Source organism: Antedon bifida, chromosome 4 (genome assembly GCF_963402885.1).
Source record: "Antedon bifida chromosome 4, ecAntBifi1.1, whole genome shotgun sequence".
Lineage (NCBI taxonomy): Eukaryota > Metazoa > Echinodermata > Crinoidea > Comatulida > Antedonidae > Antedon > Antedon bifida.
Window position 1 is genome coordinate 14,626,293 of NC_136229.1, and position 23,220 is coordinate 14,649,512.

Genomic DNA, 23,220 nt, shown 5'->3' on the forward strand with positions numbered 1-23,220 from the left:
TGGCCCCCAGTTGCAATGAATTCTGCTAGTCCTAAGGATTCCAAAACTGCCAAGAACTCAACTTGAGCATTAAAATCTCACGGAACTGATTTTTGGAACATTAGGTTCCCCACTATTAGGACACATCAAAGCGTGAACTAATACAAAAAACACACAGATTAACCCTTCAGCCGATAGTTCTAGTGTGCGCCGAGCTTAATCGGCATTTCCCGAGAAAATTTCACGCAGGCGCGCATCGTAGAACGTCCATAACACGCGCTAAACAAGCACGCTATTTATATTCGTAAATGCTAACAAATTCTTGAAAATCGTAAATGTTGTGCTTTTGTTTTTATTTTAATAATCATGTATATATCAACATTTTTTATGGCTGTATTTTCACTTACAAATGCTTTTGTTTTAAGTACAGAATTGTCGTCTCCTGAGTTTTGTCCGATAAATTGTATTTGTGCCTTCGATTTCAATATTAGTACAATTTCTTGCCACAAACTTATGAGGATTCCGTCAAATTTAGCTGATGTTGGACCACCATTTACTACTTCTATGTAAGTTATAGGCATATGATTATTTATAATATTACACAGGCTTAGCCTAGGCCTATATAGCCTAGGCCTAGCTAGGCAGTACCGGCGTATAATATTATGTCCAGATGTTACAAGAACTTTCTATGTTAGGCCTAGCCTAGACTATGTCTATAGACCAGCCTAGGCCGTTATCTTATACGCTAGGCTAGGTGTATCTCCTACTAGGCCTACTGACAACTAATTTTAACAGTATCCTTTTAACATACTTCTTGTCTTGTTTATACTATACAGAAATATGTCTTTTAATGAGGTCTCTGCAGTTAATCGGGGTGACTTCTCAGGACTGCACCAACTAAAATCATTGTAAGTTTCAATAATAAGCCTAGGCCTAGGCTAGTCAAAGTGTATACCGTATCCAGTGTGAATTTGGCAAAGTATAAAATAGGACTAATCAGGACGAAACCTGTGACCGGATTTATCAAACTTGCTTAGCAAAAAAATTGTCTTAAGGCCTGTTTACTAGGCCTACTATGACGATAACTATAACGATACACGCTTAAGTTAAAAACAATAGAACCGTTCACACCAGGACGAAAACTATACGATTCTATCGTGTACGATAAAAGATCGTTTTAAATACCGCTTGCATGACCGATATTTTTTTGGGAAGCAAACGATAAAAATATTTCAGCCAATCAGAGACCTTATTTATGGCAAGCGCAAAAACGATGATCGAGTCAATCGCGATGGAATCATCCATAGGCCTAGATGAAACGTTAATCCTAATTGTACAGGAAAATGCTGTACAATAAATCAGACGTGAATTACAAAAATGTAATTTAAAAAAAAAAGATATATAGGCCTAGAACTAATGCAATTGGATTAGAGATTGGTTTGGCAGGTAGGCATAACATATTTTGTTTTTACCGTTCGGGATTGGCCACCAGTCCTGAGAAGTAAGGAAGCTATAATAATGTAATAATTGAAATACTACTACTAGGCCCAGCCTACTATGCCTAGATAGAGGACCTACCTCTCGGCTAGGCCTAAAACTAATAGTTAATAATAGGCCTAGACTAGGCTAAGCCTACTACTAGGCCTATAGTAGGCTAGTGAGTGGGCTACCAAGGCTAGAGGCAAGCTAGCTACTAGTCTAGGCCTAAGTACCTAGGCCTAGTAGCTAAATCCCTAATAATAGCCGTTTACCGTTCGGGATTGGCCACCAGTCCTGAGAAGTAAGGAAGCTAGCCTAGCCTAGGTCTACTTCCCCTACTTATTACTACTAGGCCTATGCTAGATACTATACGTCGCCTGAGATACAAAGGCCTAGGCTAGTCTTCTATGTTTCTAGGCCTAGGCCTAGGTGCCTATCTAATGGGCATAAGACCTATGCTAGGCTAGATCTAATTGGGGCCTATCTAGGCCTATATAATAATGTAATTATTGAAATACTACTACTAGGCCCAGCCTAGGGCCTACTAGGCCTAGCCTAGATAGAGGCCCTACCTCTAGGCTAGGCCTAAAATTAATAGTTAATAATAGGCCTAGACTAGGCTAGGCCTACTACTAGGCCTATAGTAGGCGAGTGAGTGGGCTACCAAGGCTAGAGGCAAGCTAGGTACTTAGGCCTAGACTAGTAGCTAAATCCCTAATAATAGCCTAAGCAGTCGGAGAGCCGTGTTGGGAAATATGACCGTTAGCGCGAAATTTTCGACTTCGCATGACGTCATTAAGAAGCCCTCTCTCGGCACAGAAGCATCAAGCATCAAGTATAGGTCATTTTATAGCTGTTTAATAAACATTAATATTTTATTTTTTTTTTAAATAAAAAATTATATAACTATTCAGTATTTAAGAAAATGTTTTGGTCATATAGTGACAATTATTTAAATATTTCTTTACATTTCAGCTATTCATTTTCATTTCACGTTTTTTGTTGGTATCAAGACTCAACGATATTCTGTCTCGTTCTTCAATATATGAGGTTGGATGGTGGAAGCTGTAATGTCAATATCATTGCTGATAGTTTTTCATTTTATTCGCTAATATAACATATACATTCTTTTTCATTTCATTCATTTATTTATTTATTTAATAAATGAATGAAACATATTCATTCAAGTTTTAGAAGTGTTTCAGATCAGTAAATTTTATAAATGTTAGTAAATTAAGTTGCAATTGTTTGATTGATTTACTTTATTAACCACAGATACATACAATATAAACCTATAAAATAATCATAAAATCAGTACAACAGTATGACTCAAGTTAAAATGATATCCCAAAAAGTACATATGGTGGCATATTAAAAATGTTTATATACAGTAGTAGTATTTACTATTTATCAGTATTGTTTGAAAGATTTTTGCATTAAAAACTGCTTTTTCACATTCTGTAATCAGTAATCAGTAAATAATAATTTGATATTAAATGATTATGAACTCAAAATTATTTATTTTTCAGTTACATTATATATTTTCTGACATCAGGAAAGAACTTATTTTGTACTTAAACCTAACTAAAAGATACAAAAGTATAATTTATAGGTCAATGAATCAGTGAACAAAATAATAAATTGTGTTTTATTTTTGTATAGGGATCTTTCTCACAACCACTTATCTGTTTTACTTGCGGAAAGTTTCCAAGGCTTATGGCAGCTAATTATTCTGTAAGTAAATTTTAGTCAATATTAATCGGCCTACATATAGTTCGTTCATAAAATCAAAAACACATACTGTACAATTTGTCAAATTAGAATAAGAAAAATCTTCCAAACTATTTAGTTAATTTTACATTGTAGTAATTAGATTCTTCTGAAAATTTGCAATATCCACTTGACTACTGCCGTTTCTCAAAACCAAGTGGAATACCACTTCTTGGAAAAACCTGGCCAATGTCAATCTTTTTGGATAATTGGAATAGGAGTATTCTTAACAGGAACGACTCGATACTGCCTAAATATGTGCATAACCGAAACAACTGTTGCCAGAGCAAATCGCATACCACCAACATTTCTAGGCCCATGACCAAACGGAATCCAAGCCATTGGGTGGTGTGTTTCCTTGTTCTCCTTGCCAAATGCTAGGATTGTAACGATTACTCCAACAACTTTTTCAATTAAGATCACCACTCGTTCAGGTTGAGGTACAAATACTTTCTGTCGAATTGAAGGAGCAGATGGATACATCCTCAGAGTTTCCTTAATGATCTGGTCCAAATTTTCCATTTTAAATTAAAGCCTGTTCTCCAGTCGACGTAATGTTAGGGCGAGTTCCGTTGAATTTTCAAAACGTTAAAGTTGAAACGATAACGATGATCGCTAATATTAATTTTACACATTTTTACGCGATCGTTCATCATGGTTTTCTTGGTTTTATCGACCGATGCTGGGACACGCTCACGTGAAGTGTTGCAAACCAAAGTTTGACTACAGTACACGCATTTGAAAAAAAATCGTATTCTTGGGAATTCTTGAAAGTTAAAATAAAAAAATTCACTCGTAGATACTGTAAGAAAAAAAAAGAAGAAAAAAGAAATACCCAAACAAATAAATTACTTAATGAAGTTGATGAACTAACTAGTGAATTAAATGTTCTCTAGTTCCGAAAATACAGAACGAAAATTAGGAGATAAAATAAAACAGTAGATGACATCTACCTTTTAGAAGCACATGGTGCGAAAATAAGGTATAGAATTGAATGGTTCGAAAAAGGTGAAAAGAATAATACATTCTTTTTAGGATTAGAAAAAAATAACGCCAAAAAAAGCACATTAACGCTATATTAAAAAGCAATGGTAAATATACTTCGAATAAAGAAGAGATTTTGAAAGTAGAAGTTATATTCTATAAAACCTTTATTCTAATAAAGATATAACTGCAGATAAAATTAAAGAAATACCTAAACAATACACATTTTAAAATGTTATCTGAAGAAGAGAAAATAAAATGTGAAGGTCTTCTATCTGTAGATGAATGTACAAAAACGATTTTTAAAATGAAATTAAATGAAAATTCCAGGTATTGTATTGTATGATCCAAGTATTAAATCACAATGTTCTACTGTATTAGTGGTATATTATTTATAGGCCTATACAACATGACAAAATATTTCGTTACTGATTGGATAAAGAATATATTTAAAAATCGTACCAATCCTCTTCCTCATCCCTCAACCCTAATACATAGGGTTTGTTTAAATGAGTCCAAATCAAAAATTTTGATTTTTAAAAAAAATTGTTCGTCGCAATATGTAATGCTTTTATGCGAGCGGCGTTGCGTTCCCGTTAACGCAACTGATCGCTGAACTACTATGCAAATCAGTAGAATGTTGACGTCATCCATTACAGTAAACGTTTACGTGCTCGTATGAAAGCTCCCTACTAAGATTTTGCGTAATACTTACGCATTGCAGATTAATTTGTTACAAAGTGGGTGGAACTTGCATTTTGTGAAATAGCGTTAAATTAATGTTTACGTACTCATGCGCAAAAATTATTCCTAAAAAATTCTTAATTCTTGGTTTATTTCATTTTTTTAGAAACTACTGGTGTACCGCGTAAACCTAACTTTATTATTGTATTATTCTTATACGAAATCATAGACTCAAATGCAATTTCAAAACCGGACTTCGGAATAACCTGCCCAAGTTCATTGCATTGAATTGAATTAGGAGTTGTTACTATGGTTCTTTGTTGATGTGATGTGAACAGTAGCGTACCTAGCCGTTGTCATAGCAAAACGATGGCCAATACAGCCTCTCGGGCCATGTCCAAGTTACACGTCACTGACAACAAATCTTTTAAAAAGTTACAACCAGCTAAGTTTATGAAACCACATAAAAATGTGATATTTTTGGGAAAAAAATAAAGATTGAGGGCGCTGCTCACACAAGTAAAAATACACTTTTTTGCCTGTATCTAATTAAGTTTTAGCCATAATAATTTGAGAATGGTCTTATTTGATAGATAATTACATTTTCTTTATATCAAAATATAAAACTTTATATTAAACATTTTTTGACAAACTTTTCCATTAGAACGAATATTAATGTACTCCCAAATAATTTGACACTAAAATTATTTCATTTAATCTAAGCGTTACAAAGATATGACCATTTTGTTTTCAATGGGTCAAACATTCAAATTGAGGTCAGAGGTCAAAGATGAATTTTAGAAATTTGACAACATGGGTTTTTATAACCAGCATGATTCAAATATTCATAAAACACAATGTTTACACTTTCCCCATGATCTGCACACGAAAATACATAGGGATCTGGACTAATATTAGAAAGAGTCTCATATGACAGTGAATCATGTTGTTACAAAACCTCTTCAATATGATTTACAAGATTTTCTTGAATGTCTTGGTGTACAGCCATTAGATAATTATGATACACAGCTTAAAAGTGTACTGGTTGTATTATACCCAGCTATAATAAGGAATATAACTATAACTGTGCTATTTCATCAACTGAAAGTACCGTTTTTTTCAGATGTATCTTCGTTGTTATTAGTATTATATATATATATATATTGTTCTGTGCCTGATTTGTTTATATATATATATATATATATATATATATATATATATATATGTATATATATATATATATATATATATATATATATAAACACAAGAGGCAAAGAACATTAATTCTAAACCGCCCGGTGATATACTGAAATTTAATTAATTAATTTGAAACGATAAAGATGAGGAAATCTGTGAGAATGAGAAAAAGTCGCCCCAACCGAGACTCGAACATATATATATGTACATTTTGTATTATGTCCGTTTAATTTACTGGTGCACTTAAAAAAACACGCGAACACATAGAACTCAACAGACGGCTTAATGTTGGAAACATCATGAGAAATAATAAAAAGGTTACGTCCGCCTTTTAGAAACGTTTTTATGTGTTTAATGAAGAGGCACTCTGGAGTTTCCATATTCATCTATATCTACAGCTGTAGCTACAATATTCTCACCAAACACATATCCATACAGTTCTTTAACGTTTACTTCTTTTTTTTTACTGCTACTCTTTCTGATAGTTTTTTGTATTGTTTATTTTGTGTAACATTAACTTCAGTTTATTTACGCTGAACGTTGATGTCATTTTTTTACGAACATTCTTCCATTCCTGTCCTTTCAACTGAATAATTCCTTTATTTATTGGTTTGAAATTCTCAACATATACTCTATTATCATAAATGTCAATAAAGTATTTTATGTTGTAGTGTTTTCAAATCACCGACTGTGGTTCTCGTCTATTATGTATACCAACGATCGATCCATATTTTAGCTTTGATGAAATCCGTTTCTAAAAAAGCATATTGAATCCATTTCCGATAATTTGGTAAAGGTGTTGGGATGCCTCGATGTTTTCAATAGTTTAATGTGTGTTTACAGTATTTGTAAAAAACATTGAAACAATCGTGATCAAAAATAATATAGTTAACATGATGGTTGCACTGAATGAGTGTGTCGATGGAATCGGCTAATTTGTATGGAATTATTCATTTTAACAAGTTCGATTTTATTAACAAATAGAATTGTATAGGCCTAAGTCGTAGCTAGTCGTTAGCAGTAACGAATGCTTATTGGTTTTTCTATCTTTTCAGCAACATTAGTAACAATGGAATAGAATTCTTTCAAGACAATGTTTTTGATGGCCTTGTTAATTTAAGATATTTGTAAGTATGACATATCCTTACCCTTACTTCCTAGGTCATGTATTTTTTCTATCCAGATTTAACGTCGGTTTATACAATTGTTTTCTGAATTTTCATTTCATTTTATATACATCAGGAAAGAGTGAATAATTTCACTCTTTTATGTTTAAATTTGAACTGTTTGATGTCAGTTTTATATTATTATATTGTATTTTTAATGTTGTAATTTTATTGTGAAATCGATCGTCTTTTTATACATAACTTTTAACTTTTGATGTCATTTTTAGTCGCGTGCAACGCGACTCTACAGCTCACTATGTCGGTCGGTTGGTCGGTCGGTAAACACTAACTTGAGCACGCGACTGCAGTCATGTATATGGCCTTGTTATATTTAATATTGTAATTTTATTGTAGCAATTCAGCTTTTGGCTGCAAATGTATTTTTCTTTGTCACAAATAAAGATACCATGATATAGAATCCTCTTCCTGACTTTCTGGTTTAATTATACGCTTTAATAGCAATTTGTTCTCACGATTCATTTACTTGGTTTCAGAAATCTGTCATACAACAACATAACAAGTATTTTTGGAGGTATATTTCAACAAGTGACTCAATTAACAACATTGTGAGTAACAGAGTAGAATAAAATTAAAGTAGGCATTTTTCTTAAGACAGGCATACACGATCAATCTGTGTCTAATGAGTTTGATGTGTATGATTGATTAATTTGGATGCAAAGAATTATACTCTTTTCAATGCTATGATATTTTATTCTTAGATTAGAAAGGTAGAATATAAATTAATTACAATTAAATTGTTTGTTAAGGAGAAGAGGTGTATGCCTACAACTCTCAGTGAATAAGATTAACAGATGTGATTTCATTGCGTTTAAACAAAGGTTTTTCCAGATATACCACCCAAGTTGTATTGCGGAACGTAACAATTATTAAAAAATTACTTTCAGAAATTTGTCGCACAACTTTTTAAAAGTATTGATGAATGACGCATTTCTTGGTTTAAACGAACTAAAGACATTGTAAGTATTTGATCTGAGTAAGTGAACGAACAACAACAACGCACTAGTGTTTTACAAAATAGACTAGTCCAGATTTGAGAAAAATGAAATTCTGTAGTCTAAAACAATACAAAATAATTTCAATACATACTTGAATTTATTATTGTGACGTCAAAGAGATTAAAATAATCATAGTGATGTATATTTTATTAAATCTACACCAATCAACATTCAAATAGAACGTTGAATAAACATGGCTTGAGAGGGCTAATCGCACTTAAACAATGTGTATTGTGTTCGTATCAAATACTGAAAGTAAATTAGTGTACTCCTTTATAATTATTATAGTACAGCACACTAAATAATGTTAGTACTGTAGTATAATTATAAACGAGTACACTCATTTACTTTCAGTATTTGATACGAACACAAATACACATTGTTTAAGTGTGGTTGGCCCTCTCATGCCATAGGTGTTCCTGTTTGGGGTCTAGGACAACTACCCTCCTGGACAATTACCATACGGACAATTTCCACCCGGACAACTACCCGCCGGATAATCAACCTCTAGGACAACTACCCGCCGGATAATCACCCTCTAGGACAACTACCCACGGACTACTACCCCCTGGGACAACTACACCTCTAAGACACACTCACACCATATATGTATAATACCTTCCGAAACAAAATTGACACGGTTAGCCCTTCATGACCTGTCACAACTGTTCCGTTCTTAGGGGTGTAAAACCTTTAACTGATCACTACTTTGTAAATGTGGGAATATAGCAACGCAGTCTAGAATCTTTATCATGTACACGATATACAGCGGAATCATTCCGTTCGTCGGGTTCGATCAACGTTCTCCGCCCATCCTTCCATCGGGTTGTCAGATTCCCAATCACCAAATCAATATTCTAGTCCGGCAGCTAAGGGGTTTAACCGTGCAATGTTTTCTATAGTTTTTTTTTTTATAGATTTTGATTCTCGATTCTCGAATTTTTAGTCGCGTGCACGCGACTCTATAGTTCACTATGTCGGTCGGTCGGTCGGTCTGTCGGTCTGTCTGTCGGTCCGGTATCACTATGCGTTTTATCGCTTTCTGACCTTATCTTGATATCAGTTTAATCTAGCTAAGTCAATTTTTCACAGTATATTCCTTATGGCCAGGAATCGATGTGGTTATGTTTTCACGGTGCGCAATAAAAAATTACGCGGTCTACGCACGATTTAACGAAATCACGTTTGTAATCATATCTTCACAACCATGAATCACAATTAAATAAAATGTGGTACTCATAAATTTCAGGGCATAAATCATCATATGGCAATACAATTACGTGCGTAGCACTTGTAACGCATGCGTACGCGCGCTTAACATTTTCAAAATTTATTTTCGATGAAATAAGAGTACGTTTCAGGCAATTTTAAGCGTTTACAAAATTGCCATGAGTGCGCAGATTTTTGCACGCGCACTGTTGCTGTTTATATCGGATAATAGATAAAGGATGAAAATATAGAAGGTATGATGGTAGAAAGAAAAGTAAGTCAAGAAAACAGAAATCGGGCAAAAAGAGTGCGCAATAACATTATATCTCGCCATATCTAATTAACGGCTGGTCGGAGAGAATTAAAACTAGGTGTAAATTGTTCCCAATGTATATAATATATTTGAAACGATAAAGATGAGGAAATCTGTGAACAAAAAATCTACATAAATTAATAAATTTATTTTATATTATATATAATAATATAAATCAATATAAATAAATAAATAATAAATATTTGTCGGAAGCCAATTTTGGTGTCAAATTGTTCGCAATATATATATTTATACTTTTCATAGTGCAACATCTTTTCCAAAAGTGACCGGAACATGCATTTTTTTGGTGTATTAACATTTGACCCGCTTTTCTCATCTAAATAACGACATGGCTTAGAGAGTTGAAAATAGGCGTGTTTATATTAATAGATCTTATATATATCTTTGGTACTGTATGAAGAGCCCAAATCGAAAATAATTACCTATAAAGTTTGTCCGAATAATCTCACATGCCATATGGGATCCTTATGGGATCGGATTGTTTCTGTTCTCTATGAGCCATACCGGCTCTGTAAGTTGGAAATGGGTCACACATTTGGTCCCAAATAGGCTGGCCCATACAGGAAAAAGTACACACAGGATTCTAAAATAACCCATATGGATTTGCCCGAATGAACCCTCTAAGGACCCTTTTTGGGATCTCTATGTGGTGTGCTACATAAGACCCTGTATTAGAAATTAATATGGGGTAAATAGTTCATAGATTGAACTATATGGAATAAAACTAAATGTGCGCCCTTGATTTATGGATTTGCTCAAATGAACCAAAGGGCCGATCCTTCATAGACATTTCAGGGTTCTCTATGTGGAGCTACAAGAGACCCTAAACTGGAAATACTGTATGTGGGGTGAAAATGAGAGTTCATAGAGATATGTCCATGGAAAAAATCTCCCTGTATTAGAAAAAATCTCCCTGTATTAGAAAAATATCGGGTAACTGAAACTATGGGTTCCAAGATTAAGAAATGGGAAAAGCCTGTCTGTGCACCCTCGATCCTCAAGGAACCATATGGATTTTGCCTAAAATGAAACAACAGCAGGTCATCTATTTAGACCCTTCTGCGGTTCACTACTATGTTCAGTTCTACATTTGGCCCCTGTATCGGATCAATGCATTGGGCTAAATAAAGCCCTGTATTAGAAATATATCGGGTAACTGAAACTGTGGGTTTCAAGATTAAGCCATGGTAAAAGCCTGTCTGTGCACCCTCGATCCTTAAGGAACCCATATGGATTTGCCAAAATGAACCATGGGTAACTTCTGGATTCTCTATGAGCCATGCCTTTTTTTGAAGATACATGGATACCTGGATGAAACTGTTTGTCTTATATGGATTCACCCATATGGGAAAACACTAAGGAAATCTTAAAGAACTCATATCGATTTGCCTTAAATAAACCTTTTGGGTACTCTTGGCCTATAAATGGGCCTTGTATCGGATATCGATCGAACTGTGGATCCCTTGCATTGGTCCATGTGAGAAAAGTACTCAATAAATCTTTAAGTTGGTCTGCAGCCCAAATTTTGGTTGAGACATATTAACACTGTATTATGTTGTCCAATATAACTTCTGACCATTCTGCTTCCCTTTTTCTGAAAGACATTTTACTGTATAGTAGTAGTAATTGTATTCACCTTCCACACCTCTTTGAATTTAAATCCACCCCGATAGGCTCTTATGTACAGGATTTCAAAGCAATAATCACGCTTGTATTTTTTAAATAGTATAATCCATTAGACTGAATAAAAATATTATATACCTATTATAAACAATTTGCGCTTAGAAATCTCTATGTCATGTCGTTATTTAGATGAGAAACAGGTCAAAGGTTAAAATTACAGAAAAAATGGGTGTTTCAGTCACTTTTTAAAAAATGTTGCATTATGGCAAGTATGAACATATATATTGTGAACAATTTGACACCAAAATTGGCTTCCTACGACAAATATTTATTATTAATTTATATTATAATATATGTTATTCGGGTGGTAATTGTCCAGGGGTAGTTGTCCGGATACGAACGCTAATATCGATTGGCGCATAGCCACGTTGAGCGTTGTGAAAACTAAACATTGAGGTTCGATTTTTGTTTTCCGGAGCGCGACGGACGGGAGCACCTGTAAAATACGTTTTTAATTTACTTTTTTAAGTAAAATTATTGATTGATATTTTAATAATACTAGATATATACACAATAACAAGATTCGGTATATTGAAGGAGATACAGTTGATACTCTACCCAGTTTGAAAAGAGTGTAAGTTGAAATTGGCTTTCATATCAATTAGATTCATTGGAGCATTAATGTAATTCCGATAGAATGAAGAATGCAATATGGAATTGCATTAAACTATAATTCCAAACCCTTAGCAGCATGAAGTAATAATAATGGCGTACATAACGCCAATAATGATAAATAACTGATTTACTCATATAGATCAATAGGGGCAAACAGCGGTCATTGTGACTGTTCATGGATTCGTCTGACGTCAAGATTAGAATTCTATGATATAATTGTTATTGACCAAGATTTCTACTCTGGCTGCGAAAACGTGTCTTTGTGCAGTAAGTTGTAAAAGTGACCGTTGTAGTGAGATTAATTCCTTGCAAGTACTAGAACATAGACCCATACTCTTGTGAAATGTGACCTTGTTACTATATAATATTGAAACAAGCACCTTGATAATCTGTGTATGTATGTAAATCCCAAGTTAGTAAATTGTCCATCCATGACAATAAATTCATCTTTATTCTAAAAAGGAAAGTATGTTACGTCACAACATTCCTCGTTAATAACCTCGACGCTAGCGTCTGTGACAGGCCCTGACGACACCTTAACGGAAAGCAATGACGTTATCAAGATGAATGGCGATAAAGCAGCATTTTCAATATTATCCATGGTTCCTCTAGAGGTTAAAGATGGAATACTGTTTTGCAATGGGTCGTCGACATTGTTGACTATATCAAGCAGTGTAGCCCAAGAGTACATAATCCAGTATGACCGTGCCATTCGGAATCGAATAAATGAGATTAAAGACGAGAAGACACGAGGGATCATAGGTCGTGCGTTTCATCGTCAGATGAGTGCATTTATTAAAGCATACTTTGAAATTGAACCATCTTTTCCACCAAGGTAACAAGTCTATGTCTATATTTCCCACTATCCAGCTAAACGCAAGCACACACAAAATAAGCATTGACTGTAAGGAGATGAGATACAACAACTATTTCCTAGTTATTGATTGTTTTAAACATTTTGTAAAACAATATTATGCTAATCAAAAACATCTGTTTTTATACTTTTATATTAATGCCAGACCTACAAATTACACAGATGAAAGTGTTAATGCTACCGATTCTAGACAGCACATTGTCATCGAAGAAACCACTATGATAATCGTTGCGGCGTCTATCCCAATTATTGCTTTTATCGCCATTTACTTCACATTACAGGTACCGTAAAAGTCATTTAATTGGTTTCATAGTCCAAAAAATAATAATAATGTTGATGCAACGATGACGAAAGAGCATTAAATGAACGTGATGAATAATTACGGGTATGTTAATGTTAGTTATTATTATTATATCATGATCAAAATAGTGAGGCTGAATATGATAATTACCACCGAGTCGGATTTATTATGAATAAAATTATTATACAAGATACAAGATACAAGATACAAGATAAATTTATTGTCAAATAGTTCATCAACGAAAGATTTGAAATTGGTTTTTCTCATGGCAACTTAATATAAAAATACTAGATTATGATGAAAGTAAAGTGATGATAAGTGGAAGCCAAGCAGCGCATCCCACGCACACCTCTCCTACTATATCCTGAATTACCACAATTATCGAATTTGTTTAATAAAATACAATAGTGTTATTATACATATTTTCATTTTATAAATACACTCCCCTCATCGGACCCCCTACCCCATGTAAAATATTTGAATCCACTATGATTATTTTTTTCACATGGTAATGTTAAACCAAATACAATATAGGCCTATAATCAACATTAATTAATTTACGCCCGTATTCTTAAATCGAACTTTAGTTCGAGCTAAAACTTGACTTCATTTTAATTCTTAAACCGAACTTCAACATAATCTGTAACTAAATCAAGCCAACCTCGACTAAATCGAGACGGGTTTTGATTGATTTTCTAGAGCTCCTCACTATGTCGGTCGGTTGGTCGGCAAACACTAACTTGAGCACGCGACTGTGTTGTAGCCTAATTCGATATATATTTTACACAGTGCTACGCAATTGATTTACATATACACAGTATTATTTAAAAACCCGTTGCGTATTAAAGTTGGAATTTATTCTGACTAGTTAGGCCTCCATTGATTGTGAGGGCGTTTGTTGTATGAGAGAATGTATCTGGTGGGTGAAAATCTGTGATAATACCATATCGATCGGATAGCGACTCTTTAACATTCTCGGCGTGGTACGGCGGAACAGCACTAGTCCCTCAATTGTACGCACGCGCACCAGAGATAAAATTGATACGCCCTCATCTTTCAGTATTTTATTCACGAAGCAGGATCTCCGAAGAGATACTTTTATATATACAAACACAACAGGCAAAGAACTTTATCCCCAAATCATAAATACATTGTATGTTTTAAAAAAAGATGATAAATATGTTAACAACTACATTCGTTTTGTACTTACGAATACGGCTGCCTATTTTCGTTAAAACGAATACCCATCTACGAATATGACATGGGGATCAACCTAAAAGTTTAAAAATGATGACGTTTTTGTGACGTATCCGTTTTCGTAAGGTCGCGAAACCTCTCTATTATTAAAATTTACCAAATATAAAATTTATTAGTGGATTTATATAATTTAAGTTTTCTTCTTCCTAATACAACATTAAAACGTTTGGATTGCCACATTGAACATTTTGGACTTTTGGCACACTTTGAAATTGATTCTGGCTCACTGTGTGCCGGCCCGAGGCCCGCGATTGCCGGCACAAAGCCTACTCTAGAGTAGAATCAAAATTGCGGTTATTCCCAAAGTGTTTATATTACAATTTGTATACTGTTGGCTCGGAGCCGGCCTCGGAATCGCTAATACCTAAAGTGTAAAGTAGTCTCTGTTCGCACAAAATAAAATTTCGGTTTAAGAATACGGGCGTTCGGTTTAAGAATACGGTCGTTCGGTCTAAGAATACGGCGGTTAGACATATATTTATGGATTTAAGACAAAAATATGATGACTTTATTTTTATCTATTATTTTATTTTCATATTATTATTTTTGTATTGTTTTACATTGCGTATGTACGGTATACATTAGTATGTGCATGAGGTTCGCAAGGATACAGGTTACGTTGAAATTTCACCAGGAAAGAATTCAACACAAAATCAAGAAAATTGTAATAATTCCAGTTCTACCATGACATGTTGCTGCCTAAGGTACTGTATGTAAAATCATTTTTAAATATTAGAAATAAATGGTGATTTTACCCCTTAAAATATGTATTATAAACTATAAATTAATGCCAGACCTCTTTATGTATATAGTCCATAAAGATGGATAGGGTATTTGTTTTGGAATGGAACTAAAAAAAAACAGCTTAAATGGTGGTTAATATTGAAACTTAAATTTTGGTAGTCAATGGTATAATTTTACCGATCTGGGAGTATGTTCCTAATGTTAAGTCCAAAAGGTTTGGTGGTTTAAATAGTAATTCCCAGTAGTTTTCTTTGTCTTTGCGAGTTTTGTCGCTCCATTTGACATCGTGGTCTATTGCAATAACTCTGAAATTTGCAATCGAGTGACCAGCTGAATTAAAATGTTCGGCTACAGGTTGATCAAGCTTTAATGTTAGGAACATACTCCCAGATCGGTAAAATTATTCTATTGACTACCAAAATTTAAGTTTCAATATTAACCACCATTTTAGCTGTTTTTTTAGTTCCATTCCAAAATTGTTTATATCTCTACCAAGCTACCTTCTTTGTTTTCTACTCTTATTCAGTCTCCACCCACCATTCACCACCTTGTCTCTTTTGTCATATTTCTTTTATTCCTGTCCACCCAGGCAGCACTTGCCAGTTCTTATGCTATGACTTTTTCCAAATTCTTCACTTGCACTGATGAAGGGCTAGTGTTGCCCGAAAGCTCTGCTAACTTTTCTGGCTGTTTTACTTTATCGTTTTGATTTAGCTTTTCGCTTTTTTTTTTATCTCCATTGAGATCCAGCCACTGATACCCACAGCATTGTCATTTTTCAGTAATCTGCCTTTGGATTTATATATATACTGTAAATACATTGTTTTTTGTCATTCTCCTGGCACACCGTATTTTTTTCAATCATTCCATAATTTTACATTTGACTGTCATCTGTTTAGACAATATTCTAGACGATTATAATTTAATTTTCTCCATTTCTTTCTAGCTGCAAGATTATCAATTTCGTATTTAATTTTTCTTAACATTTTTATTTCTATAGTGAATAACAACCATGCATTTGCAATTTTATTTTCTGTTCGAAAAGAACACTTGCCTTGTAAATACAAAAAGTAAAAATTTAACAATAATATTTTATTATATTATTATTGGCTACATTATATATATAAAATATATATATATAAATAATATATTCAAAACAAGAACAATCAACAAACGCCTGATTTTTGTTGTTAGAGTTTAACATGTTGTTAAAATTATCCCAAAAGGACGCATTTTTTCACAGTTAATTAGCATGTGCCTTTCATCTTCTATTTCTATGTTATATCTGTCACACATATCTGAATCATAGATCTTCCATAACTTAAGTTTCTTTTTACAACATAAAAATTCTATGCAACAATTTAAATAAAATTGTGCAATTTTACTTATGTGTTTTATACAATGTACTTTTCTATGCCATATTGTATTCCAATCTAAAGATTTTAAATTAAGATATCTTTCCCATTTCGTTTGAACATTTGGTTCAGTGGATTTATTCACTAAAAATCCCTTGTAAAATGTTTTTACTGAAGCGTTTTTGCCATATAAATCATATTTTTTCACTTCTACTATCTGAATATTATCTTTAACATTAAAAAGTGTGTTTTTCCAATGTATGGGAATTGCTTGTTTTAAACAAGAATATTAAACAATCCAGTTCTTTGATGTCTTAAGTTTATCAACAATTTCTTGTGAAGGCTTAAAATTGTTGCCGTTAACAATATCACTAATTTGTGTCATTCCACAATCAATCCAGTTTTGATTATAATATAAAGATTTATTGTTTAGCACAATAGGCGTATATTTGTTACACCACAAAATCTGTTTATTAATTTCATCTGTACAGGTACCTTGTGGTTCAGTGTAAAAATAATTATTATAATAATTGTGTACAAATTGATATAATTTCTTTATAAAAAGTTGGAATATCAGTTGAAAAATTGTTTTTATTATCTATTTGCAACATTTTCGATAAGTATTTAGGAGGATGTAAAAAATATAGCGGAATACACTTCCACTTTCCTGGATTGGCGCTAAGTAACCGTTTTATCCAGTTTAATTTTAATGATGTTACAACTTAATTAAAATCAGTTAGTTTTATACTTCCGTGTCTAATTTCTTGAAACATAATATCTCTTTTTATTTTTTCTCCTTTTCCATTCCAAATGAACTTAAAAACAATACTGTTAACCTCATTTACAATATTTGTGGGTACCTCTATTATACTAGCATTATAGACTAGTTTGGAAAGTGCCAGTGTTTTTTCACCATTACTTTACCAAAAATACTTAAATTTCATTTTCCCATGTTTTTAACACATTTTTTAAAATTTTCAATCTTTTCAACCCAGTTTTTTTTTGTGGCATTTTGTTTTATTATAACCAACAAAAACACCTACGAATTTGATAGGCTCATCAACCCATTGTAACTCATTTCATCTCTAACAAAAATTATAGTATCGTCTGCTAACTGAGCAATTTTTAATTCCATCATTATACCCTTTTGAAGGCAATACCTTTACAATGAATATTGTTTCTTATATTGATAGCAATTGGCTCTACAGCTATTGAAAAAGTAATGCCGTAAGAGGGCATCCTTGTCTAATACCATTATTCATCTTAAAACTTTCCATCCATTATTTGTAGTAACTGACTCAGTATTGAAATAAAAAGTCTTGACCCATTGTATTAGGTCCTGACCAAAACCAAAACTTTTCAGTGATTTGATTAAAAATATTCTATTTTGTAAAACGCTTTAGCAAAATCTAGAAATATTATAGCACCTTTTTTATTTAAACTACTGGTGTATTCTAGTATTATATCTTCAACGTTTTATTTTCACCAGCAAACCTTCCTTTAATATAAACTTTTGATCAGTATCTGTTATGTCACCAACTACTAATTTTAGTCTATTAGCAATAACATTTGCCATAATCTTGTAATCTATATTTAAAAGAGTTAGTGGTCTCCAATTGTTTAAGTCTTCTCTTTTATCAGTTTTGTACAGTAAGGAGACTACTCCTCTTCTTTGAACATTTGACAGTTGTCTATTATTAAAAGAAAAATTTAAAGAATCACAAACTGCTGTTCTAACTATTGTTAATTGAAAGGCTGGTTACATAACCATTACACCTAATTCGCATACACATGGTTGTAGTGAAAGTTAGCACTGAACTTTGTGATTTGTAATTTTAAAACATGATTTGATTTAATGTACAGGTTTTTTATACGAGTAGTTTTAAAAAACCTATTTCTTTTCAAATTCACCCGTTTCTTTTTGGCGTTGCTGTTCTATTGTTAGTCAACTGAAACTATTGTTAGTTGAAAGGTTGGTTACATAACCATACACCATATTTGCATACACATGCTTGTAGTGAAATTAGCCACAGCATTAAGACAACTTTTTTTTTTCCGGTGAAATCTTATGTTGGAGAATTTTACAGTAGGCGTAGGTAGGTTCTAGTTTTGTAATTTGTTAATCTATTGTACCAGCCCGTAGACCAATAATCAGATTTGACTTTATTTTTAATTAATTTTAACTATTCGTTCATTCTAATATGACAATTATAATTTATAAATCTTATCTTTCTTATATTTACTTATATATATTTTATATGTTGTATCTCTTCAATAAAGTTGTCTTAACGCTATAACTACTAAGTTGGCAGTTAGAAAGAACTATGTGGAACAGACGGAAGATGATAATGGCGGCCGTTTCAGAAAAATCCACGAAGGAGCGAAAATTGTAAGACAATTATTTAATTATAAAACTAAGGCTACTGTAGTTTGATTTATTAAAATACTAGTAAGAATCATAGAAGACAGAATAAATAGCTGAGTAAAAGAATAAAACAAAATAATTTTACACTTGAAATATGTTTCTAGCTTCAGCTTATCGTCGCATTCAATTTTCACCTATAATTATAATGGCTCTGTGTTTTTGACACAAAATGCGCCGCCAACGTTATTAAATTACAGAGACTCGTTCATCATTTAATTTATAATAATTTGCCTTTCATTTTTCATACCCTTTTCAGTATATTAACAAATATATCCACGACAAATTATTATTTTATTTAGTCATCAAGCATGCATTATGAATTTAAAATAATACATAATTGTTATTAATAAGACGTAGTTATTGGATGTTTCGTTCAAAAATCAGTCAATCGCACTTTATAATGTACTAGCGCGCAATATTCTTTGCCGCAAGTACTTGTGTACGCTGTGCACATCGATATTTGACCGTCAAACATGTAATTACATTTTTAAAAATATAAGAAAGTTGAAAGTATTTTGTTGCTCCTATAGGCCTACTTTACATGCATTTTTTGATTTGCATATCACGTGACTTTAATCCAAAGTCGTAACTCTTTATAATATATGGCTCTGATAGATCCAGACTTCAGCTTGTGGAACTGTGGCCGTATTCACCAATCCCACTTAGGCTAAGGGAAATACTTACCATTACAATTTACACTTAAAGGGCATTCACAAATGAGTTAAGGGATTCACTTACCTAAGGAAAACACTTAATTTAAGAGTAAAAATATAATCATAAATAGTTAAGGAAACTTAAAAACTTAAAACTTAAAAGTTAGAGGGAAAATAGACCAAGTTAAGGATTTCACTTTCACTTACAACCTTTGTGAATACCACTTAAGCGGAAACCTTTTAAGAAAAAATTCTTAGGATTTAAGGGAAATATTTCACTTAAGTGTGATTGGTGAATACAGCCACTGGACTTTAGTTTAGTTAATATAGATTATGTTCAGTTATATTTAGAAAATATGTATTTTGTAATTTTATCTTTCCGATTTTTAGAGAAAATACAATTCCGATCCGATATTCCGATTGTCAGTAATTAACTCCTCTTTTCTATCTTTTCAATTGTTAAAATTATTTTTCCCCTCTCTATAAACAACAATACAATTCCAATCTATAACAAAAACAGAAGAAAATGGCATATTACATTACACTAGACAGATTTTTTTTATCTAAATGACAATACTAGAGGTAAAAATCAATTTTAATAAAGATGTATTGTCCCCAAAAAACATGAACAATTATGATTATTAAAACGCCATTTCGCGGTTTTAATAAAGCTATTTATTACAAAAGCGTTTTCTATTTTTTTTCAGGGGAAAATATATATTTAAAGATATATTGTTCATCTAAAACACGTCCCCCATCCCCATTTAAAAAAAATGAATAATATGCATTATTTGATTTTTTTTTTTTAATAAAAAATAGTCAAATTCACTGCCAGCCAATGGGGTTTTGGTTGAATAATATAACCGTTTATTTGTCATTTTATAATTTTTTTTTCTGCAGAAGTGATTAACTTTATAAAAACTACAAAATGGCCTATTCAATATCGGATTCTCTGTCAATATTTTTTCTATCTTATGATGAAATACAAGTAATTTCTTAAAACACTGTAGACTTGTGACATAATTTCTACTACTACTATTAAATACAATATTGTCTTAATAATTTATTAATACATAAACTTAACAGCAAATCAATATCCTCTTGGTAGTCTACCGAAATACTTTTTTGATACTGTAATCGTCCGTCGTAGTAGGCCTATCACTTATTATCTGTCTGTCGGTCCGGTATCACTATGCATTGTAGCACGCGACTTAATGGCTGTTGGCCTTTTTGATACTGTAATCGTCCGTCGTAGTATCACTTATTATATTAGTGGGTAGAAAAAGACCAATGTTTTGCTTAACACTCATTATTTCTCTTACCACAGGAAATAGATAAAAATAAAAGAGAGACGAAACTTATTCGAAAATTGAGTATGATATCATCGTTAAGAAAACTTTCATTTGCGCAAAAACGCAAAGAAGAAGAAGACAATTCAGAGGAAATATTGTATTCGTTAGCAGGAAACGACTCGGAGCCAGAGTACTGTAAGCCTATATCTAGGAGTGGTACAGTAATGTATAGCTCAGATGAAGCATCAGAGAGGAGCTGGGATGAAACTGTAATGCTAAATACGAATGCAAACCATTCATCAGCATGTAGTGATCCAAATGATACGTTCTTTGAAGAAATTGAACTATCAGATTACTAATTCATCACGTCATATGAATTGTTTTCTTTATTAAATTATGCCTTCAATTGAATTGAATATATAATTAGTGTAATAAAATTATGTTTTAAATAATAAATAAATTATGAGGAAAAAAGTACAAACTTTCTTAATCTTCAATGTCTATAACAGGAAGGCACACTGTACAGCAGGGATAATGAAATGAGACACAGGCAAACCTTATGTTGCTAAACATAACATTACTGGCCAATGTTTATGCATAGGTCAAAAGAAATAACATGCATGATTACATATTATTATATAACACCTAAATAAATTCCTGTCATTTAACTGGACGAATGTGGGTCACATGGCGTGCAATAGTACGCACTATTTAACGATCGTTTAATAGTACTTTTTTCCGTGTACGAAAAAAAAAATCTTTTCACGTTTGGAAAATATTTTGTCTTGCTTGCTTTTGACAGAGCCATATATAGAGAGAGTTACGACTTTGCGTTCACGGATTTTAGAAAGTCACGTGGTGTGCACGCCGGCCATGTTTGTGTCCAACTATACCTATGTAGCGTATGGAGTCGAGTCATTTGCTTAAAAAATGTATAACATTCACAAGGCTTTAAATATCGAATTTAATATCAAAACAATCAATTTGTTTTTGTTAAGATAATAACGAAATCATAAAGTTACTGCGAACATGATTTTAAACAACAAAATGTAAAAACAATGCATTACTATAGAGAATCGCTGTACAAACTAAACGCGCACGCGTAGAGCGTGCATGGAGCGCACAACCAGAGCCGTTCCGAAATTGCTATTTTTGTTGTTTTAAATCATGTTCGCAGTAACTTTATAATTTTTTTATTATTTTAACAAAAACCTTTAACTAAATTGATTGTTTTGATATTAAATTCGATAATTAAAGCCTTCTGAACGTTATACATTTTCAAAACAAAAGACTCAACTCTATACGCTACATAGGAATAGTTGGACACAAACACGGCTTCTAATCCATTCAATGTCGAAACTCTCTCTATATATGGCTCTGCATAATTACATATAACAGCGACCTCCATCACACACAGAAAAAAAACAGGATTGTACAAAAATGTCTTCAAAAAGTTTGGTTTACGGTTAGTAAAACTTTTAGTAGCCTCTTGTTAAAGATGTATTGTCCCTTGAAACACAAAAAAATGAAGGTCAAAATATTCTAAATTTAAATTGGCCATATCAAAATAATATTAAAGTTATTCACTTTAAGTCGAAAAATCAAGCCAAAAGCAACAAGTTTACGTAATTAACAGGTAAATTAGTTTGATTACATTTCGTCTGGAAAATCGTCGCGAGCGAAAGTAAACAAAGATTTCAAACCACGAGTACGCATTATGCATATGCTAATTAGGATTGTTTACAACTCGTCACGGTTGAGAAGGTATTTTCACACAGATCGTGAGGAAGTTTTATGATTATGCATATCCATACAGAGTAGCCAAACAAGCGCGTTTCATTATTATGGGATATGTTTTGATTTAGTTATTTTTTTAACAAAGAAACGTCTGTATTTCAGTTAAATGATTTTATTTTCGGCAAATTTTTGGTGATAGTTAATAACTATTATGATACTTCAAAATGACCCACCTTTTTTCGAAATCTGTTTTTTATTTTTTGGGAATTTTGGGAAGGGACAATATACATCTTTAACACCAAACTCCTATACCTAGCCAACCTTTAGTATACCTATAACCTAGCTTAGCTAATATAGGCTTAGCTAGTAGAAGTAAATTGATTAGTTTAGCCAGTTGTAAAATCTCCCTGGTTTAGCTAGGCTAGCGAACCCACCAAAATTGGGAGCCAGGCTAGGCGAGTAGGAT

The 23,220-nt window shown here is 32.7% G+C and overlaps 1 protein-coding gene across 3 annotated transcripts; it reads left to right on the forward strand.

Annotated features, from left to right (window-relative positions):
* The first annotated feature begins 324 nt into the window (after positions 1-324).
* On the forward strand, positions 325-21,480 carry LOC144840158 (uncharacterized). 3 transcript variants are annotated; one of them, XM_078695867.1, is made up of 13 exons: positions 325-545; positions 816-887; positions 3,121-3,192; positions 7,149-7,220; positions 7,754-7,825; positions 8,165-8,236; positions 12,004-12,075; positions 12,256-12,383; positions 12,579-12,951; positions 13,136-13,271; positions 15,134-15,252; positions 18,928-19,036; positions 21,053-21,480. In XM_078695867.1, exons 1-13 carry the CDS (start codon positions 346-348, stop codon positions 21,374-21,376), a joined length of 1,821 nt encoding a protein of 606 aa, XP_078551993.1. In that variant the 5' UTR covers positions 325-345; the 3' UTR covers positions 21,377-21,480. The 3 variants fall into 3 exon arrangements, with proteins under 3 accessions (XP_078551993.1, XP_078551994.1, XP_078551995.1); XM_078695868.1 differs by lacking the exon at positions 3,121-3,192; XM_078695869.1 differs by lacking the exons at positions 3,121-3,192; positions 7,149-7,220; positions 7,754-7,825.
* Positions 21,481-23,220: the final 1,740 nt, after the last annotated feature.